The sequence below is a fragment of the Phalaenopsis equestris genome, unplaced genomic scaffold, assembly GCF_001263595.1.
Source record: "Phalaenopsis equestris unplaced genomic scaffold, ASM126359v1 Scaffold000420, whole genome shotgun sequence".
In the NCBI taxonomy this organism is placed as follows: Eukaryota; Viridiplantae; Streptophyta; class Magnoliopsida; order Asparagales; family Orchidaceae; genus Phalaenopsis; species Phalaenopsis equestris.
In genome coordinates, this window is record NW_018164861.1 from 168,555 (window position 1) to 187,593 (window position 19,039).

The 19,039-nt window shown below is 36.3% G+C and overlaps 2 protein-coding genes across 2 annotated transcripts in view; one reads left to right on the forward strand and one right to left on the reverse strand.

The window, feature by feature from the left end:
• The first annotated feature begins 356 nt into the window (after positions 1 to 356).
• LOC110027194 (nudix hydrolase 18, mitochondrial-like) lies at positions 357 to 2,866 on the forward strand. The gene is made up of 5 exons (XM_020728516.1): positions 357 to 916; positions 1,446 to 1,557; positions 2,013 to 2,096; positions 2,189 to 2,317; positions 2,557 to 2,866. The coding sequence occupies exons 1-5, from the start codon at positions 672 to 674 to the stop codon at positions 2,656 to 2,658; spliced, it is 672 nt and encodes a 223-aa protein (XP_020584175.1). The 5' UTR covers positions 357 to 671; the 3' UTR covers positions 2,659 to 2,866.
• Positions 2,867 to 6,038: 3,172 nt separating this feature from the next.
• Positions 6,039 to 19,039, reverse strand: part of LOC110027189 (chromatin structure-remodeling complex protein SYD) — a 59,580-nt gene continuing 46,579 nt past the window's right edge. Inside the window, 9 exon segments of the mRNA XM_020728511.1 lie at positions 6,039 to 7,588; positions 7,688 to 9,875; positions 9,974 to 10,198; positions 10,308 to 10,365; positions 10,549 to 10,656; positions 10,746 to 10,843; positions 17,269 to 17,343; positions 17,440 to 17,518; positions 18,071 to 18,240. Coding sequence (XP_020584170.1) covers positions 6,237 to 7,588; positions 7,688 to 9,875; positions 9,974 to 10,198; positions 10,308 to 10,365; positions 10,549 to 10,656; positions 10,746 to 10,843; positions 17,269 to 17,343; positions 17,440 to 17,518; positions 18,071 to 18,240 — 4,353 coding nt within the window. The 3' untranslated portion in view covers positions 6,039 to 6,236.

The following is a 19,039-nucleotide window of genomic DNA, read 5'->3' on the forward strand; positions in this document are numbered from 1 at the left end:
TCGTGATTTTAGCAAAATTATAATCAAATTGACATGCTCATAGAGATGTATACAAGTATACAAAAATTGTTCTAATCTGAGTCAAAGCAAACCTATATCAAGCCATTAAACCACTTTATAAGCTTTCGAGACCTAATTGGAAATCAAACAAATTTCGAATCATGCAAGCTTATATATTTTTGAGATTAGCCTTCTTTATAGTCTTTTTCTGCCTGTGAGACAAACAATTGTATTTGTAATCACTTATTCATAGTGAAATATTTCAATTAGAATGGTTGATCGCATAAAAAAAAAATAAATTGTCAAGCGTGTCGGCGGTAAAGAGTCCAATTAACCCTAGAGATGCCGATAAGGAATGTTCCGCGTGCGACGCGGGGCCCTGTGGGCGACGCAGACAAACTCCGACCCTCATGTGATCCCAAAGGAAAACTGCAGCAGGTCGAATAAAGAAGTAAGAGGAAGCAGATGAAGAAGAAGAAGGAACACAGAAAGCCCCCACACGCGCTTCCCATGGCCGGGGAACAAACCCTTTATAACGCCTGCCGCACCACAGGCCATGAGAATAGCAGTCGCACTTTCTTCTTTTGCCTTTTAGCTCACTTCCTTCTCCTCGCCATCGATTTCGCAAAAGATTCGTCTTTTTTGCCTAGAAGGAGATTCCCTTGTTATTAATGGATTTGATGAGAATAGGGGGTGGAGTGGGACTGAGGATTGTTCCGAGACTGGCGGTGTTTGGGTTCTTGATTTCTGCGTCGGTTTCCTTTGCGTCTTGGTTGGGTGCTCGTTCCTTCTTTCGGGTTTGGGGGTTTCTGAAGGGGGAAGATGGGAAGAATGAGAAGAAGATGGCGACGATGGTGGCGAGGCAGGGAAGGGAACTTCAGAGGTACTCCAGCTGCGGTCGGAGGCTTGTAGTCGGGTGAGTTGTGTTCTTGGATTGTAACAGGCATGGTTGGCTTTTGTTTTGTGGGGCTTTAGCTTCTGATTTCATTGAACATTTGGTTTCGTTCTATTTGGCAATTGATCAATTTGCGTTGCCCTAGATTCTCCGGGCTAGGGCTTTTTCCTTTCTTTTGAACTCTTTACTCCTTTCATATAGCATAAATTTGCGACTTTTATATTTTTATTTTATTACCATCTTATACGTATTCATGATTGACATGAATGCCATTTCATCGATTCCTAGGAGAAATTGTTTTGTTTTCCAATCTGCATCGCTTTCCGCTTGCATTCTACTTGAAGAATGAATCATAAATGCATTGTAATTTTGGCCTTGTTTTTTTATATTTTAATGTTATATTTATTTATAATCTTTGATTTCATACTCTACTGGCTATAAAATCATTGATTTCAATTCCTGTTCTAAAATTTCTGCAGCAAATGCTGTCATAATTCTACAGTAAGCTTTTTCTTATATTCAATCTAAAATTTGTTTTTGAATTAAACAGGTGCATTCCATATAGGTTAAAGATGGATGATTCTTGCACTGAGGACATCGATACATTGGTGCAAGTTCTTGTCATAAGCTCACAAAAGGGCCATGGGATGATGTTTCCAAAGGTAATTTGATCATTATGTAGTCTATACCAAAGATTAAATTGCCAAAATAGTATCCCTACTATTTAATATAGGGACATTACATTTAGTCTCAGAGTTTATAGAAGTGTCAAAATAATTCTCAGACTAATCAAATTCAGGCTGAAATAGTCCTCAGTGCGGACTGCTGGGGACTAGAATTAACTTTTTTATAGACTATGGAATGGGAAAGACCTCATGACATTTTGCTCCTATGCCATAGAATCCTAATTTCTCCATTTTTGGCTTTCTTAGACCCATTAAAAGTAACAAGCAAAGTAACTATATTCAATTGCCATGGAATCATCCTAACTAAAGTGAAGCCTCTCAGATCTTAAAATTTCAAAAAATCCAACTTTTGAAGCTAAATTAATTTTACTTTTGTTTTAGTTATCTATTTCAGGAGCTTATGCTGATGAATTGTCTTGATTTTTGTTCAGGGAGGATGGGAATCCGACGAAACCATAAAACAAGCAGTTTTGAGGGAGGCATTGGAGGAAGCTGGTGTAAATGGACATGTTGAGGTTAGTATAATAATTTATCACCATTATTATAATTATTTAAATTTAATACCTGTTATTGAGTAATTTCAGCTAAATATTATATTTTATTACAGAGTAAACTTGGTAAATGGATGTATATAAGCAACAGATACAATGTGCTTTATGAGGGCCATATGTTTCCATTGAATGTTACAGAGGAATTGTCCAATTGGCCTGAGATGGAGGTTCGGAAGAGGAGATGGGTAAGTAGAAGAAAATTTTGAATCATGTTCTATTCTAGAAGTAAATATTTGGGATTATTTTCTAATTTATTTTATTTTATTTTTAAAAATGTCATTTTTTTACATGTCTTTATCTTTTAGCTTTGAAAATAATGCAACCTTTTAAAAATACACTAATAAAAAACAAAATTGATCCCAAATAAACTCTTTATCTTTTATTTAGTTTTTTTTAATCTTTTTTGCGACAATTTGGCGAGCAGGTGAGCGTGGCCGAAGCGAGAGAGGGATGCCAACATGCTTGGATGAGAGAAGCATTAGAAGTATTGCTCACAAGACTCGGGCCTCAAAATTTAAATGCTTAGAAGAGGAAAAGCTTTCATTTCTTTAACAGCAAGAACAGCAGAAAGAAGAACAGTAGCAGTTTCATATAGACAAAAAGCACAAAGTGCTCTGTACATCCAATTCTTTGCCTGCAAGTGAGGATTAATGTAATTTTTCTTAAGTTCATTCTTTGTAAGAAATTGATTCATTATGTCTTCAAAAAGAGAATTGTCATTTTTTTTAAGGAAATTTATTCTTTATATCTTCAGAAAGAGTGTGTAGTTTTCTCATGTTCTTAGGATCCCTTTATTTTATTTATTTTTCTTTTTGGGAATTTATACATATACGGCACAAATTTTATGTGTTTATATATTTAATATTTAAATTTTGATAATTATTTATATATCATTTAAATCTGTAGCATCTAATAAAAAAATTAGTAATTTTAGATAGTTTCAAATAAAATATATGTTTTGGATACATGAGTTCAGATATTGATTTTCGAATTTAAAACTCATTTTCTATGAAATATGAGTTTTAAAAGATCAAATATTCTTTTATCTATGATCAACATCATATGTACTTATCTGTGATTGATACTGTCAGTTTTTTATTAATTAAATATTTAGAATAATTTCTATTCTTAGGAAAAAAAAAATAATGATAGCAATAGGAATTTGCTGCAATCAAGCGTTGCTGACAATTGACTTGCTATTTGAAGCAATTCTAACTATTTGAAAAAGTAACTATGAAGTTCAGAAGATGATCATAATTTTTTTTTTTTTTTTTGAGAAAAAGTCGGAGAATAGCTTTCTGATAGTCACCTCACTTAGCGTCTTTTGACATTTAAAGTGGGGAAATATTTACGTACGTCTGACGTACGCAGAGTTGCGTACATATTAGGTTATTAGGAGGGTACATGTAGGTTACACGTAGGTTATACACCTTATAATTCTTCCTGTAACCTACCTACCCTCCGAATAACCTAATATGTACGCAACTCTTACGCAAATATTTCTCTCAAAAGTGACATCCGGAACGAGACTGCTCTGCTATGTCTTGAAACGACAAAAAATGAGTTTTTACCCTTTCATGTCTGGAGGCATTCCCAAAACCATTGATCACGAAACTTCTCCTTCTTCGTTCTTAGCATTCTCTGTCTTGCCTCAGAGGCTAGCCGGGCCCCCAAAGGAAGCCACACCCCCGAACATGCTCCTAGCCATGTAAGATTGTAAAAATTAACTTTTCCACAACAACTTTCTGAGAAATCAGACAAAATAATTTCCCCTGACCCCAAAAGTGTGGTCCAAACAACTTCAAACTGCCACCACCACCGAGCTAGTTCAATATATTTTTTTTGTCAAATATTTATTATTATTATTAACTCTTAAGTCAAATATTATTATTATTATTATCACTTTTGGGTAAGATGAGCGAATTTGACATTTTAATTTTTTTTTCAATCAATATAATATGCATTCTAGCACTCAAATTTTTATTATTCGCCCAGCATTAATAATAAAATAAAAGAGAAAACAAAGGCTGAGATAAAGAGAAAAAAATTTAAACTCTTAAATGCACTGATTTAATAGTTCAAATCATCAGTCGGATATTAAAAACAATGTTTCTAGTATATATATATATATATATATATATATATATATATATATATGTAATTATCCCTATATATTATAATTAATTTATTTCTTTTCTGTTTCTTTTCATGTATGACACAATCCTCTTCCATATAAAGAATATAAGTCTCATGTAAAAATTATATTGTTGAGAAGTATTGAGTTGTAACTCAAAACCTTTTTTATTTCTCCCCATCCGATGCTAATGAAATCTCCCAGCTCGTGGATGTTGGCGAATCGGTTCAACACCGAACCACGTAAATCTTTTTCGTTTGATTGTTGTCGTGAGAATTTTTATGCCTCCACATTGTTTTCACAAAACACACCACAATTAGGCCATATTTAAATTTTCCATTAAAATAGAAAACTATTACTGAAATGAAATTTAAGAAAATACCAGGGTTTGGGCAGACATTTTTGAAGCCAAATACACACCAATTGAAAAAAAAAAAAAAACAAATAATAGCAATCCGAACAGCCCCTTGAATTTGAAATGTATTATACTTTATTATAACAATAACACGATAACTAATACTCAACAAACTTAGCAATATCATCTAAAAGGACAATTATAAAAACAACAAGTAGAAATATTCTTGCTATTCTCCATTACGCTAAAAAAATAGTATCATAAGATATATTTGAGAACAATATGAAAAATGATCATGTCTTTGTTGCCTCAACAATTCTTTTACCTTTAATTTTGTTCTGTCTCATTTTGATTGTGAAAGTAAAATTATTACATCTGAAGAGTTCCTTCTGAAGATATGAATTGGTGTTCATTGTCAAATATACCAAAATTGTTGAATTTACTAAATTTCATTACATTTTAAAATATATATTTTCAACTTCAAGCAAGCAAATGGATCGTAAATGTACTTGAGTTCCGACGAAAAACGAAGCATAACATAAAAAGATGTACAAGTTTAGTGAATCTCATTGGGTTTTGTTACTTTGTGGAGTTGCAATTATGGCTGAAAAAAGTTGCAGGTTTTTAAATTAATTTAGTTTATTCTTATCTGAGCTAATTTAATGAATAAGTGGTGTAGAACCTTTAATTAGTTTCATCGCAATCCCTTTCATAGTGCCAAAGGAAGAGATTGAATTGATTTGTCGTTGGATAAAAAGACGTGGCTTTCAATTGCCATATCATAAAAGTGGAACATCACCAAAGGAGTACATGCCTTGTTGGTTTGTGTGATGCATCAGGCGCATGTGCGCAACATTTTTTTGTAGGCAACAGATAGTAAGAAGTTTTGATTTCATGTCTGAATTTAAGCGATGAGAAGTCTAGACTTGGTCTTCTTTCAGCTTCTTCGTCAAGCATTCCACTGAATGTAAGAAGTGTCGAAAATGTTGATTTTGAAAATTCGGCGTAATTCTTGTATCGGATCAGGGAAGATTGAGAGCGCAAGTACCGTAAGTTTGCTTGTATAAAAAGAAAACTAGTGTGAATCCTAAATTTCATGGTAAAATTTATGATGAATCATGTGGCTCCGTAATTTTTTCTAATTCTCAAAGTTTTTTCACGTAACATTATGTGTGCTTTTCTAATTGTTTTAATTGTGTTTTCTATTTTTGAAGTTTTGTTTAGATTTTCTCAAATTTTTTATGATTTTGTTAGTCTGCGGTGTGGTTAAGTTTCTAATTGATCCTAATCTCCGGTAAAATTGAATTTCCTATAATGGAAATTTTTGTGGAATTTCCTATAATGCCAATAATCAATGATGTTGAAGTTGACGATGATCGTTCACTCGAGCAGATAAAATTTCCTATAATGCTTGAAGTTGACGATGATCGTTCACTCGAGCAGATAAATAATGAAATATACAGAATGAGGGACATTTCCATTTAATACACAAGAGAGCTGAAATACATAACAACTGCATTCATATATTAAAAGCAGTTTGTCAGGCCAAAAACTGCCGATAACTTCAACGCAGTAAAATTCTTGATTAGTGAATCGGATCTTAATGAAAATTCAATCAACTTCCAGGATCCTCATCAACCTTATCATTTTCTTGCATAACTTTACAATCCTCCTTATCATCCGGTTTAATTTCAGCTGAACCTAACTTCATAGAATCCTCAACATTCTCAAACTCGGGGTCCTTTTCAGTCAAATCCAAATTCTCGGCATCAATAGATACCTCGGCTTTCTGAGTTTCTTCCAAGACCGAAGGCGAGGAACAAGAAGCATCCCTACAAACATCTGAATCCTCCCGCACAACAGTAGCAGAAGGAAAACCAACATCTGATGAACTTCTTAAAACAAAGTTGGTATCTTTGATTGCTTTAGCCGTGCTGAGTTCCTCGCCGGAGACAGCCAATTCATCCCCCAAAGAGGGGGACGAAGATGGATTGGCATCATCACAAGTTAAATTCAACTCCTGGTTCACATTCGATGACTGGGCCATTCCAGTTTGTTCAATATGCTTGGTAGCATCTTCAGCTGTTTTATTTTCAATAGCCTTATCTTCTACTCTAGCAGCTTCCAGTATTTTTTTGTCCCCGCTGCTGCTCCTAGTTTTCATACCCAATGGTGCTTTCGCCCGCTTTATCTCTGTAGCATCAGGATGCACTGGAAGAGGTTCAGATTCGGTGGGCAGGGCAAGTATGATGCCATCAACATTCCTCAACATATCTGATTCTATATCTGAGACTGTCAAAGCATTAGATAATCCATGACTGTTGTCAGAACTTGATATAGAAGATACTGATGGCTTGTCATCCCTATAATGCTCGATCGCTTTGATCTTCTCAGTTGTATTCCCAACTGATTCGGTAAAACTAGAACCCTTCAAAGAATCTGTAGCATGGTGCTTCTCCGTTGTTTGTTCAACAGGTTCTGATAATTTCAAATCTGAGGGTGAATAAAGTGATGCATGCTGCTCCTCAATAGGTGGAACAGCCACAGCTTGCTGCTCCCTTTCAAGACCAACAAGTTCAGATGAAACTGTTAAAATATCATCAGATGCATTATGCTTCTGCGCTACTGGTTTTGATGATCCAATAAGATTAGGACCTTGTAGAGCAGAATGGTCCTGCTGTGATATTTCTGCACTATTTTCCGAGGGCAATGCTTTGACAAGATCTGCTGAGGTGCTTTTGTGATCCTTCTCATTTTCCAAAGAAGCAGGAGCTTTACAGCTGTTTTCATCAGAAGTGACTGAGCCAGATGATGGCTGTATTATTTCAGATTGTTCTTTGAGATTATCTGAAGGAGAATCATCCCTTACCATCTTTCCAAGATCAGAAGTTTCCAATTCTTCAGCAGGTTTGTCAATGGCTTCCAAAACACGAGGCACAGGTCTCTCCTGTTCAGTTACAATCATAACTGGAATAATGGCAAGCATAGTTTAGAAGTCTGTAGAAATGAATGTCCATAAAAATTCAAAAATTACAGACAATTCAAGCTTATGTGGTAAGATCAAACCTGCTGGTTGTGCATTGGAGTTTTGTGCGTCGCTTTTCACGAAAGACCCGCCTGTAATTTTTGTTTCGAAAACCTCGGGCAAAGAATTTCTTTCTGAGGCCAGGCATTTAATTGAAGAAACCAGCTGCTTGTCTTCTGCCACAGAAAAACCTTCTGGTCTTACACATGTTATGCCAGCTTTCACGGGCTCTTCTTGTAACTGATCAATCCCAGTACTCTTGAAATTGTCACCTTTGTCATCAGTTACCCGAATAGTTGCATTAACAGGGAGACCCAAAACAAGTCCACATTCCATATTGCTTGAAGATGAAATAGTATTGCTTTCAACATTACCCTTGGAAAGAGACATTTTATTTGGATCCAATGCTGAAGCACAAGTAATACCTTGGTCAAATTTAATTTCTTTTGTTACAGTCTGTTCAAAATTCCTTGCAGCTGAAGGAGCAGTTTTTGCAGTTGAAGTTTCTATTTGTAGGAAGGAAACATCAGAACCCTGAGCAGTTTGAGACCTGGGTGTACCAGGAAGAGTTTGCATGCTTCCACTCTCCTCTTTTGCTTTCATGGTAGCTGCCTTACTAGTTCTCCCTCTGGTCTCTGCCTTTTTAGAACCATCTGCCAGCTTCAATCCTGCTTGTCGGGCACGCCGTTCGCAAGCTGCAGTTGAGGTGCTGCATCTGTTTCTTGTTTCACGAGCAGCTGCCTTTTTCCTTGTTACCGAAGCTCTATTTTCAGAATCTCTATGGATCACCACAGGTACTGCTCTGTAATCTAAAACTTGACATGTTGGGACCTGATTTGTCAATTTCTCATGAATCATGTTTGTGGACACTAATGCTGGAGTTCCTGTGATAATAGAATTCTCCTGGAATTTGGCAGCTTCAATGGATATTGAACTTTGAGGTTCACGACCTGTTACTTTATCAACAACTGAGCTACCATGGCATTCCAATGAGCTGTTAACGGTTGATGTTGAATGGGGCTTATCATCAGATTTCAAATTATTAAACGTTTGAGATTCTATACTAGGCGTTCTCTCTTGGTTCATCTGATCAGATAGAGTCTTATCTAACATTTGAATGGAATTCACATCCTTTATTGCAACTTCTGGTTGCTTGTCATTTAATGTGCCTACAAAGTTATGTTTTGTTTTCTGGGTTTTGTCTAGTAAGCTATCAACTCTTTTCTCAGTTTGCCCTTGTTTTTGACTAAATGTGTCCGGTACAGATGAGCCAAAGTTTGGCTCAGCAGTTGAATATTCTGAATCAGTTTTCGCACCGTCAGGATTCTTTGGCTGCAGGATACTGACCTGATCCTTGGTTACAGTTAACTTAGAGACAATACAAGCTGATTTAGTCTCACATGCAGAAGTGTCATCTCTGGCTTCTTTCTCCCCAACAACAGGCATTACGCTATTCACTATTTCTGGCAATTGAGAACTGGAGGCTTTGATAGCAGGTGTTTCAACAACAGCTGAAGATCCTGGCATTTGCGTAATATTATGACCAATAGAAACAAAATTAGGAACCCCCGCTACAACATTCAAGGTAGAGTTCCCTTTAGCTAAAACATTGGCAGCAGGTCTACTCATTGTTGCATCAATTCCACTCTGAATTGCAGTATATGCATTTAACTGAGCACCAACAGTAGTGAAAATAGATTTTTGCATTCTACCACGCCCTCTAGTGGTTTCTCCACCATTACTTGGCCGCCCCCTTGCTTTAAGAGGCATGCTGGTGCCAGGTGATGGGTAAAACTGCAAGGCAGTTACACCCAACTGTTGTATAGTATTTGCAGTAACATCATTGAGTGCAGCCAAATGCGGAACAGCACCTGCAGAAGCAGCAGAAGTCTCTTTATGAGGTTCCAGTTCGCCTTTGTTAACTGGAGGAAAAGGAGCAGGTGGCACTGATACAGGAGCAGCCATAAGCACCGACGATCTCCTTGGTCTGCCTCTTCCACGTTTCACTGGGGGATCTTTGCTAGGTTGCAAAGATCCAATTGGGGGAATTGAGATATCATTTGGTCGTTGTGGTGTAAGCACAACATCAATCAATTTAGGAGGGTGGTCACGGATCTTTGTTAGAAATAAATCTTGTGATGGATCAGCGGCAATGGCTGATTCAGGGGAGTCAACTTGACACATTTTCTCAAATTCTTCTTCGGTCATCTGATCCTCATAAGAACGAATCTTCAAAAGATTTTAAAATGTAAAAAAAAAGATCTGTAAGTAACTTCTTTCAATGGAGTAACTTGAGCCAAGGCCTAAGAGAAGTGAGCCGTACAAACCTCACGTGCCCGCTTGCCCCTCCCATATTGCTCTGTATCCAGGCCTCCTACATTCGGAACTTTTCTTTTTGTAATGATGGGCACATTACTTCCATTGGACGTATCATAAATCCTCATCGCCTCATAAAAGGGCTTCAAGTCATCCTCCGTAACAAGACGAGAAGGCATGGGTAACATCTTCGAGGAATCCATTTTATTTACCTGAACCAAATTAATCCATGCTGCCTGAAAAGATACATTGCAAGGCAGCATTAATTAAAATAATTCACAAAGCTTTAAAACATGAAAATAACTGGGCAAGCAAAATTAGCAAATTAAAACTCAACAAACATACCATCTCTTCTTCACGTCTTTTCTTGTCAATAGATTCAAATACATCGATCTCGGATTCACTGTAACAATTCCAAAACAAATACAATAGTAAAAAAAAAAAAAAAAAAAAAAAAGACAACAAAAAAAAAAAACTAGTCAATCAAATAAGAAAAGAACAATCAAGTGCACAGAAAACCAGAAAAAAAAAACTTCTTTAGTTTAGTAATTTGCAAAAATCATAAAGAGTGAAAAGGAAAGATAACCTGCGAGCTAAAAGATCATTTAGAGAATCGTCATCTAAAACAAGAGCTGCTTCTTCTTTCTTGCATTCTCTGAGAAGAGACTCGAGATACTCTCTTCTATCTTCAGCACTATCACAGTATCAAACCAAATAAAAAGAGAACATTGAGGTAAATGAATGGCCAAAAGAAAAATATAAGGTTCATAACAAAGATGGAACCTTGTGTTGTTGTCGAAAAACCCTGCAGTTATGCTCTGATTAGCAACTCCCAATTTATGCTCGGCTGAAGCTCTAACATGTTCTTCAACAGTACGCACCTTAACACGGATGAAAATAAATGTTACAACGTAAAGGTGAGTTAAAATAGTCCAAAAATTTAAACTACTTATATCAAAAGAATTTAGTTTTATGTGCTATCCATAGATGCTGCGCAAGTTGTTTGGGATAGACCCCGGCCATATTATTTAGATATTAATTAATTTTAAGAGCATATGTTTTCAAAACAAGCGAGAGAAGGGAAGTTTTAAATCTTAAAAAATGAAGGGTACATCTGAATTTGCATATGAATCCATGCTCCCAATTAAGTAAAAATTTATTGACATAATTGAGTAAGCATGCATTTGAGAAGTGTAGGCAAAAGGGAGTGATTTATGCTTGTAGTTCTTTGACGAATGTGAAATTGCTAGATGATGTAATGCTGGTGTCCGGAGGGGGCCACCTAGAGTGCATCTGGATCGGTTCGTGCAAGCTTCCGAGGGGTCGGCCGAAACTATATGGTGGGGAAGTGTAACCAGATTGGAGTGGGAATCACTCCTAATTATCTGAGATTATTTATTTGTTTATGTTGTTTCCTAGGGTTAGTTTTCGCTATGATTTGTTTCGGGACAATCATCGACGTCTCCTTTTCCCTTCCTAGCGTTGTATCCAAGGTTTCTGAGTGGTGTTGTGGTTGTATCTCATTCCCAAATTGGCGTGTATCCTCTTCTGCCCTTCCACCACTCTCCTACATCATTCCCCCTTCACCCTCGCCACCGCACCTTGCTGCCGCCCCTAAGAAAAAAAACTAAATTGTTGTTCTTCCTCAGCCCCGCTACCTTCCAACCATTCCACCCCTTCCAGCTTGCTGCTACCTCTGGGATCAACCTACCATCATTAACCTCGCTGCTTGCCCCCCCTCCCCTAGTTGCCGCCACCTTCCGACTTGCCATCCCACCTTGCCTCTGCCACGGAGGTCCAAACCCCTAGCCAACACCATCTCCACCCTAGTTCTAGTGTTATGTGTTATTTTGTTGCAATTTCAGATTTACTCATTATTTGTTGTATTTTCTAATTTGAATTCATTAATAATATTTGCTTTCAGTTGGATGTTTGTTAAATCCCGATATCATTTGGTATGAGGGCTAGCTCAACCCTAATTCTATCTTAGGGTGGCCTAAACGCACCAAACCATACCGAAACTTTGACCTTACCCTAATTGCCCTTGTTGATTTTCAAAATCAGCAAACTTATTTTTGTGTAATCTAAATCAGCCTTGTACACCCTTTTTCATCTCCCAAACCTAAACCCAAACCATACCACTAAGGAGACAAGTGCTGGAAGACGATTAGGATCTTACCATGGAAGAGATCAAGAGATGCAGCAGAAAATCCACAGACTTTAACAAAAACTTTTTGAAATTGAGCAAAGGACCCAAGGAGTTATCATCACAGATCGTGAGAGTGAGATTCAAAGAGGAGAGGAGGAAAAACTGAATCTCTTCTATATGAATGATTCCAGAAAAGAATAAGTTATGTCATTGCGCTTTGGGGTTCAGTATTAGAGTAGGCCGAGGGGTAGATTGATTTTTTGAGGAAATAAAAATATGGGAGAAAATGTAGACTTACCAAATTTCTAAAGGAGAATGAATCTGGATGACTTCATTGAGTGATTATAGACTATTGAGAGGATTTTCTTAGTATAAGGAGGTGTCAGGTGATAGAAGAGTCAAATTTGCTGCCATGAAGCTGAAGAAGAGTGACTCTTTATGGTGGGAGAATCTGAAGAGAGAGACGGAGAAAAAGTAGGAGCAAGATCACTACGAGGGATAAAATGAAGATGTAGAGGAAGACATACCCCCACACTACTGCCAAAATATGTTCTTGAATCTCGAGCTACAAGAGAGAGAATTGTTTGTAGAGAAGTTCACAACAAAGTTTGAGCAACTAATGTTGAAATGTGTATTTACAGAGCCGGAGGAGAACACCATAGTCAAATATTTGGGAAATCTGAAGCCAATCATCAGTAATGTTGTTTATCCACAACCTTATTGGTCGGATAAATATTCAGAGCTTGGCATTGAAGGTGAAGAGACAACAAAAGCAATCATGACCCTGTCTTCATTCAGGCTGTCACCCACACGAGAAAGGTGTTAAAAAGTCCATAATGATGATAGAGCTAGTCATAGTGGGAAAAAAAAAGTACAAGAGAAGCAATAAACCAAGCACAGTGTCTGCAAGGAAGTGTTTCAGATGTCATGGGTTTGGACACGTCACCTCCGCTTTCCCTACTTCCCCCATCCTGTTAGCAGTAGAAGAAATGGACAATGCTATTGGAGACAAAAAAAGATGATGCGATGTGCAGGGGTACCAGCTTCTAGCTGATGAGGGTGGCATGCTTGTAGTTTGATGGGTCCTACAGATTGAGGTTACAAGAAAGTAGCAGTGGCTTCGCTAGAACGTCAGTCATCCTCGATGCAATGTGAAGAGAAATATGTGTAGCCTTATCATTGATAGATGTAGTTGTGAAAATATAGTGTCTACACAGATGGTAGCCAAGTTGAGTCTTACTACTCCAACATTCTCAATCATATTCCCAAACTTAGGTTTTGTTTGTGAGAGCTTTTTGGCTGCTTTGCATTTCGGATTTAAAACAATATGCCAAGTCATCCTAGGTCTACCTCTGCCTTTCTTAACATAAGTCGACATTCACAATATGCCAAGTCATCCTAGGTCTACCTCTGCCTTTCTTAACAAAAGTCGAATTTAAAACAACTACTCTTCTAATCGGATCATCAGATGGTCGGCGTTTACTGTGACCAAATCATCTAAGACGTTTGGAGGACTATGTGGAGTATGTTTGACACAAAATTCCAGTTTAGTTCAACAAGATACCCACAAATAGTTGGACAATAAAGATTATTACTTGTAATTCGGGAAAATTTCCAAGTGTTTTGTAGGATAGTGCATCCGATAGGGAGATCTAGGTGTTTTAGGGATACGATCGAAGACCCTATAACAAAGGGAGACTACAACATTTTTGTTATCTTCAACATGGTTGACCTGACTCCATACTATGAGGAGGCAAAAGCTTCAACAAATGATGTCGAAGCTCCCACAATCTTGGGAGAATGATTCGGATTTTTGGGGCCTCGGAGCACCTGGGACACACTTGAACCGATTCGGTCCAAGCTTCTGAGGGTCGATCGACCCTCCAAGGTCTGAAAGTGCAATACATTTGGAGTGGGACCCACTTCTAGTCATCTAGGACTATTTATTTATTTCTGTTAGTCTCTAAGGTTAATTTCTATTGTAGTTTGTTTCGGGATAGCCATTGGCGTCTCACTATCCCTTTCTAGGGTTATATCCAAGCATTTCAAGTGGTGCTTCGGCTTTATCTCATTTTTGAGATGGTGTGTATCCTCTTCTACCCTTCCCACACTAACGGAGGTATCTGCCTATATCTAGAACGTTCAGTCCAAATTTCTCAAGGGTTGGCCATCTAACTACGTTGGGAGTGTTGCCCAATGGAGGGGGGCCACTCATAATTATCCTAGGTCTATTTATTTGCATTTCGTTGGTGTATAGAGTTAGTTTTGTTGTGTTTGTTCCGGGACAATCGTCGACGTATCATTTTCCCTTCTAGGGTTATATACAAGGGTTTTGAGTGGAGCTCCAATTGAATCTCAATCCTGAGGTGGTGCATGTCCTTCCTATGCCCTTCTTCATCCCTTTTTCGCACCTGCTTCCTTCCACTCGCCACTCCACCTTTATTGGCGTCCTTCTGAAAACAACAGAACTGACGTTCTCCCCCTCCACCTTGATGTTACCCATTGTAACAACTACCTATAGTTTGCTTCCCCCGACTTCTTGTTGTCCATCCTTGCTAACCGCCTCTTTCCACCACCCCGCCACCTTTCAATCCCTTAGACGACACCGACCCAAGTTTAATGGTGTGTGTTGTTTTCGTAACGATTTCATATTTCCAAGTTATTTTATTGTAATTTCATATTTGAATTGAGTGATAATATTTGTCTTCCATTGATGTTTGGTTGACTCTCAGTATCCATTGACGTAGGGTTACCAAAACCCACCAACACCTAATCCAAACTCGACTAAAAATCATTCCCCCTAGATGATTTTTCAAATCAGCTACCCAAAAAATTTTTTGCCACCCTAAATTAGCCCCTAAACCCTCTTTCACCCCCCAAACATAAACCCTAGAACAAGAGTTGAAAGCCATTCAGGAACTTATTATGGATGAGATGCAATGAGAAATCCACTGACTTCAACAAAGACTTGTTAAAATTGAAGAAGGGACCCATGAAGGGATCACATACACAATGAGTGAGAGTCGAAGAGGGGGGGAAATTGAATTCCTTCCATAGGGATGATTTAAGTATCTATAGAGTTCTTGTTATAATTTGAACAAAGCTTCAATAAGTTCTCAAAAGAATTTGAGATGTACAAATGCAAAATGGGTTTCAGGTTTTAGAGGAATATTCTATCGTATACAATGCGATGCTTTAAATGTAATAATTTTGTTGCAAAGTGTCTAATATGTGTCATTTCAATATACAACATAAACAATTTGTTCAAAATAATTTAGGTATATATTAATTTAATCTTTTATCATCCTTTTTTCCAGTAATACTATTTTATTGTTCTTGTAAAACAGTTCATCTTTGACTGGATCAACAACATGATCATTTTACCACTTATATAAGCTACAAACTATTGCCTTAATTGTGCTGTCATTTCTTTCATGGAGACAATTATTGCTTATAAGAAATAATACATCAAGTGATTTTAGAAAGCAATATTACAATAGTCAAAAATTATTTTGAAGTTCCAATGCATTCCAAACTAAAAAATATTGTTAAATAAATTGTTCTAGAAAAGTATAATTAAACGAATAAGTTTGCACACTATAGCCTAAGAATAATTAAATCATCCGTACTATCTATGCCATATTCATCATCATTTATTCTCTCTTTACCATCAGTTGATCTGCAAACGTCCATCTCTTCATCCATCTCCTTAAGCTCATTCTCTTTTTACTTTAAGTTAGCAACTCAACTTGAATGTATTCCACCTACTTTTTGTGGGCGTTTAACAAATTATATTTGTTTCTCCAACTCTTAATGCTTCCTCACAAACAAATGACGATCTGTCAGCGTCAAAATTAAAGCTAAAATGTTTGAAATATTTGCATCCATATCTCTGTTTCATGGCCCAAAACCATAAGGAGATAAGATTTGCATCAAGATATCATGATACATTTTTTATAGATATAATTTGTCAAGTGGACAAGACAACACTCCGGTTGAAAGATAAATGCTCAAAGTTGGAAGATAATAAAAAATTTTATGTTTATAAAAAATTGGGCATGTTGTATAAAAAATGGTCAGGTGGATGAGTGGCTTTACAACAAGAAACAAAATGTGAAATGAATATATTTGTGTTAAGGGTTGGAGTAGCTCTAGTAACATACAAGATTAGAGAGAGTTGCCTTAGATGGTTTGGTCAACAGTAAATGTCGACCATCTGATGACCCTGTAAAGAGATTAGATGTTTTAAATTTGACTTATGTTAGGTAGACCTAAAAAGACATGGGCATGTTGAATAAAAATGATCTTAATTTATTAGAATTAAATAAAAATATGACACTTAATTGGACATGATGCAGGAAAAGATAATGTAGCTGATCCCAATTAGTGGGACAAAGGCTTGTTGTTGTTGTAATAAACCATTGATTCCTAATGTTTTTTTTTTATTTCGTTTTGATACCTTATAATGATTTTGAGCATTTGCACTTAACTTGGATCATTTGTTTCTATCCTGCGCAATTGTCATATCAACATATCTCAATACATTTTTGTTTCACCTTACAGAAAAACTCTCACACACGTGAGGGCCACTAGGCATTGGAAACAACACCCACATTAGTAGTGTGAAATGTTATAGCAACCTCCATCCGAGTGCCTAAGAGGGTGATACATGACTAGCCTGGTACAAAAGATGCCAAGTTACAATTCGTTTTCGTTTAACATCTTACAAATATATAGTAAGTTGAGATGTCGAAAAGTAATAGGATAAAATTCACTTATCTAACTTTGTTGATTCAGCATTTCAGTAGCTGTTATCGGTAGTAAGTTCATTCATTGATTATCTTCATTTAAACTAATATTCTACCAAAGTAGTAATTGATGTTGATGGATACTGAAGCAATTTCATTTTTTTATGTTTTATCTCTAGTTTATAACTAAAAACTTCCAAGTATGCCTATGAACTTTATTTGGCATTAATACATGTGGGGTGAGTCCACTGGCATGTAGCATAATATATTTAAGCTAGCTGCAAACTAAATGAAAGTAGTCAAGTAGTCTAATATAGGAAAGAAACAAAAATAAAAATAAAATAAAACAGTTTGTAAAACAATGTATACATCTAAAAAAATATTCAAGCAGAATGAAATCACAACTAACCGTCTCAAAACGCAAAACAAGCACATCTCGCTTTTGTCCAATCCTGTGAGCTCTGGCCTGTGCTTGTAAGTCGACCTGAACTCATAGTAAAGTAATCGTGGTCAACGACAAAAAGCAGAAAAAGATTAAACAATAATTTTTTTTTGCATAAGAGTTGAGAGTAAGAATTGCCTGAGGATTCCAGTCAGTGTCAAAAATTATGACAGTATCAGCTGCTTGGAGATTTACACCAACACCACCAGCTCGAATGCTGCATGAAATATTTATGAAGTCAGCAAGTTGCTTAATTCAAGTATTTGAGGTTAAAATTTTATGAATATTTCAGGGAGGCAAAATGAATAATTATATTTACACATAAATTGACTTTTGCAACAGAGTATTAACAATATGTTTGGCAGCATTTTTCTAACAGTAATCACTCATTTTTGCATTAGATATACCAACCAAAAATTAGTCTCTAAAATGTAAAAAAAGTAAAAGCATAGCGCCCCATAAGTTTTTGGCCGTTGCTCACCAAAAGAAAATACCAAAAATCATTGATAAAAGGATAAATTTAGTTCTTATTTAAACCATTTGGAAACAGCTAACTTTGATCATTCACATCCTAAGTTGCAATAAGAATAGCTCATCCATCAATGAACTATTGCAGGAAAATTGCCTAAAAAAGTAGACTAAATCTAGAAAATTTGAAAAACTAGGGGTCCATTTCATTTAAAACAAACTAAATTTAAGGATGATTTTTTAACCCAGCCTAAGGAAAGAATTCAAAGCTGTATCTTTATGTCAATTCAAAAATAGAAACCTTAAAAGAAATATGAAAGTTTCAGACTCAGGCCGGTTGAACTCATCAATTAGGGCTCCACGGTCATTTCCAGATGTGTGCCCGTCCAAACGAAGATACTTGTAGCGTTTCCAAGACAAGTACTCTTCCATAACATCAAGCAATCTGGTCATTGTTGAGAAGAACAGAACCTGCAAAAATAAGAAAGAAGTGGGGATAGCTCCTTCCATCAGCCAAACAAAAAAAAAATGTCATTACAGATCATTTTTTATTACTATTTTTAAGAAAATCTATTCGACGACTGTTTTCTAACTCATGAGCTGCTTCAGAATCTTTCCAACCAGTCTTTTAATATTCTTTTCTGATGCAATAGATGAACGCATGCCAAAGAAGAAAATTTATAGCGTAAAAATTACCAATTATATTATACTAATAAGCTCCTTTAATAGAAAATAGGCAATAGCTGAGTTTAACCCTAATTAATAATAAAATGATGATAAACATCCAATAATTTTAGCAAGAATAAAAATTAAAGAAAGTCAACGAGCATGCAAATTAATTTCCAAATAATCAGATTTTTTATGTATCGTTTTCCTACTAAAATCAAAAGCACCAAACTAGCCAAGGAAACTTCGTAGAAGAAATGGACAATGAATGAAATTACCAATATAAATAAAAAGTTGCTTAATGTCATGCTATAAACGAGAATACAGTAATTTTTTCATCAAATTTGCCAGTGTCATAAAGTTAATTCCAACGGATTTCGTTAATAATTGATACTCATCAAGTAGACATAGGCATAGATTTTAAGTCTCAAGTAGAAAAACTAATGATTCATCATAGTTTGGTCTATCCAATGAATAAGATACAATTAAAATCAATCATCAACAATAAGCACCATTTAACATCTAGAATAGCTTAAAAAATTAGCTGCATAGAAATATATGGCATAGTGTCGGATTTAACTCACAAGAAAGAGGTTGAAAGAGT

Coding starts and splice junctions, on each gene's coding strand:
- LOC110027194 (XM_020728516.1), top strand. CDS start 672: ATGGATTTGATGAGAATAGGGGGTGGAGTGGGACTGAGGATTGTTCCG. Junction 917..1,445: donor GGTCGGAGGCTTGTAGTCGG/GTGAGTTGTGTT, acceptor TGAATTAAACAG/GTGCATTCCATATAGGTTAA. Junction 2,318..2,556: donor AGGTTCGGAAGAGGAGATGG/GTAAGTAGAAGA, acceptor TTTGGCGAGCAG/GTGAGCGTGGCCGAAGCGAG.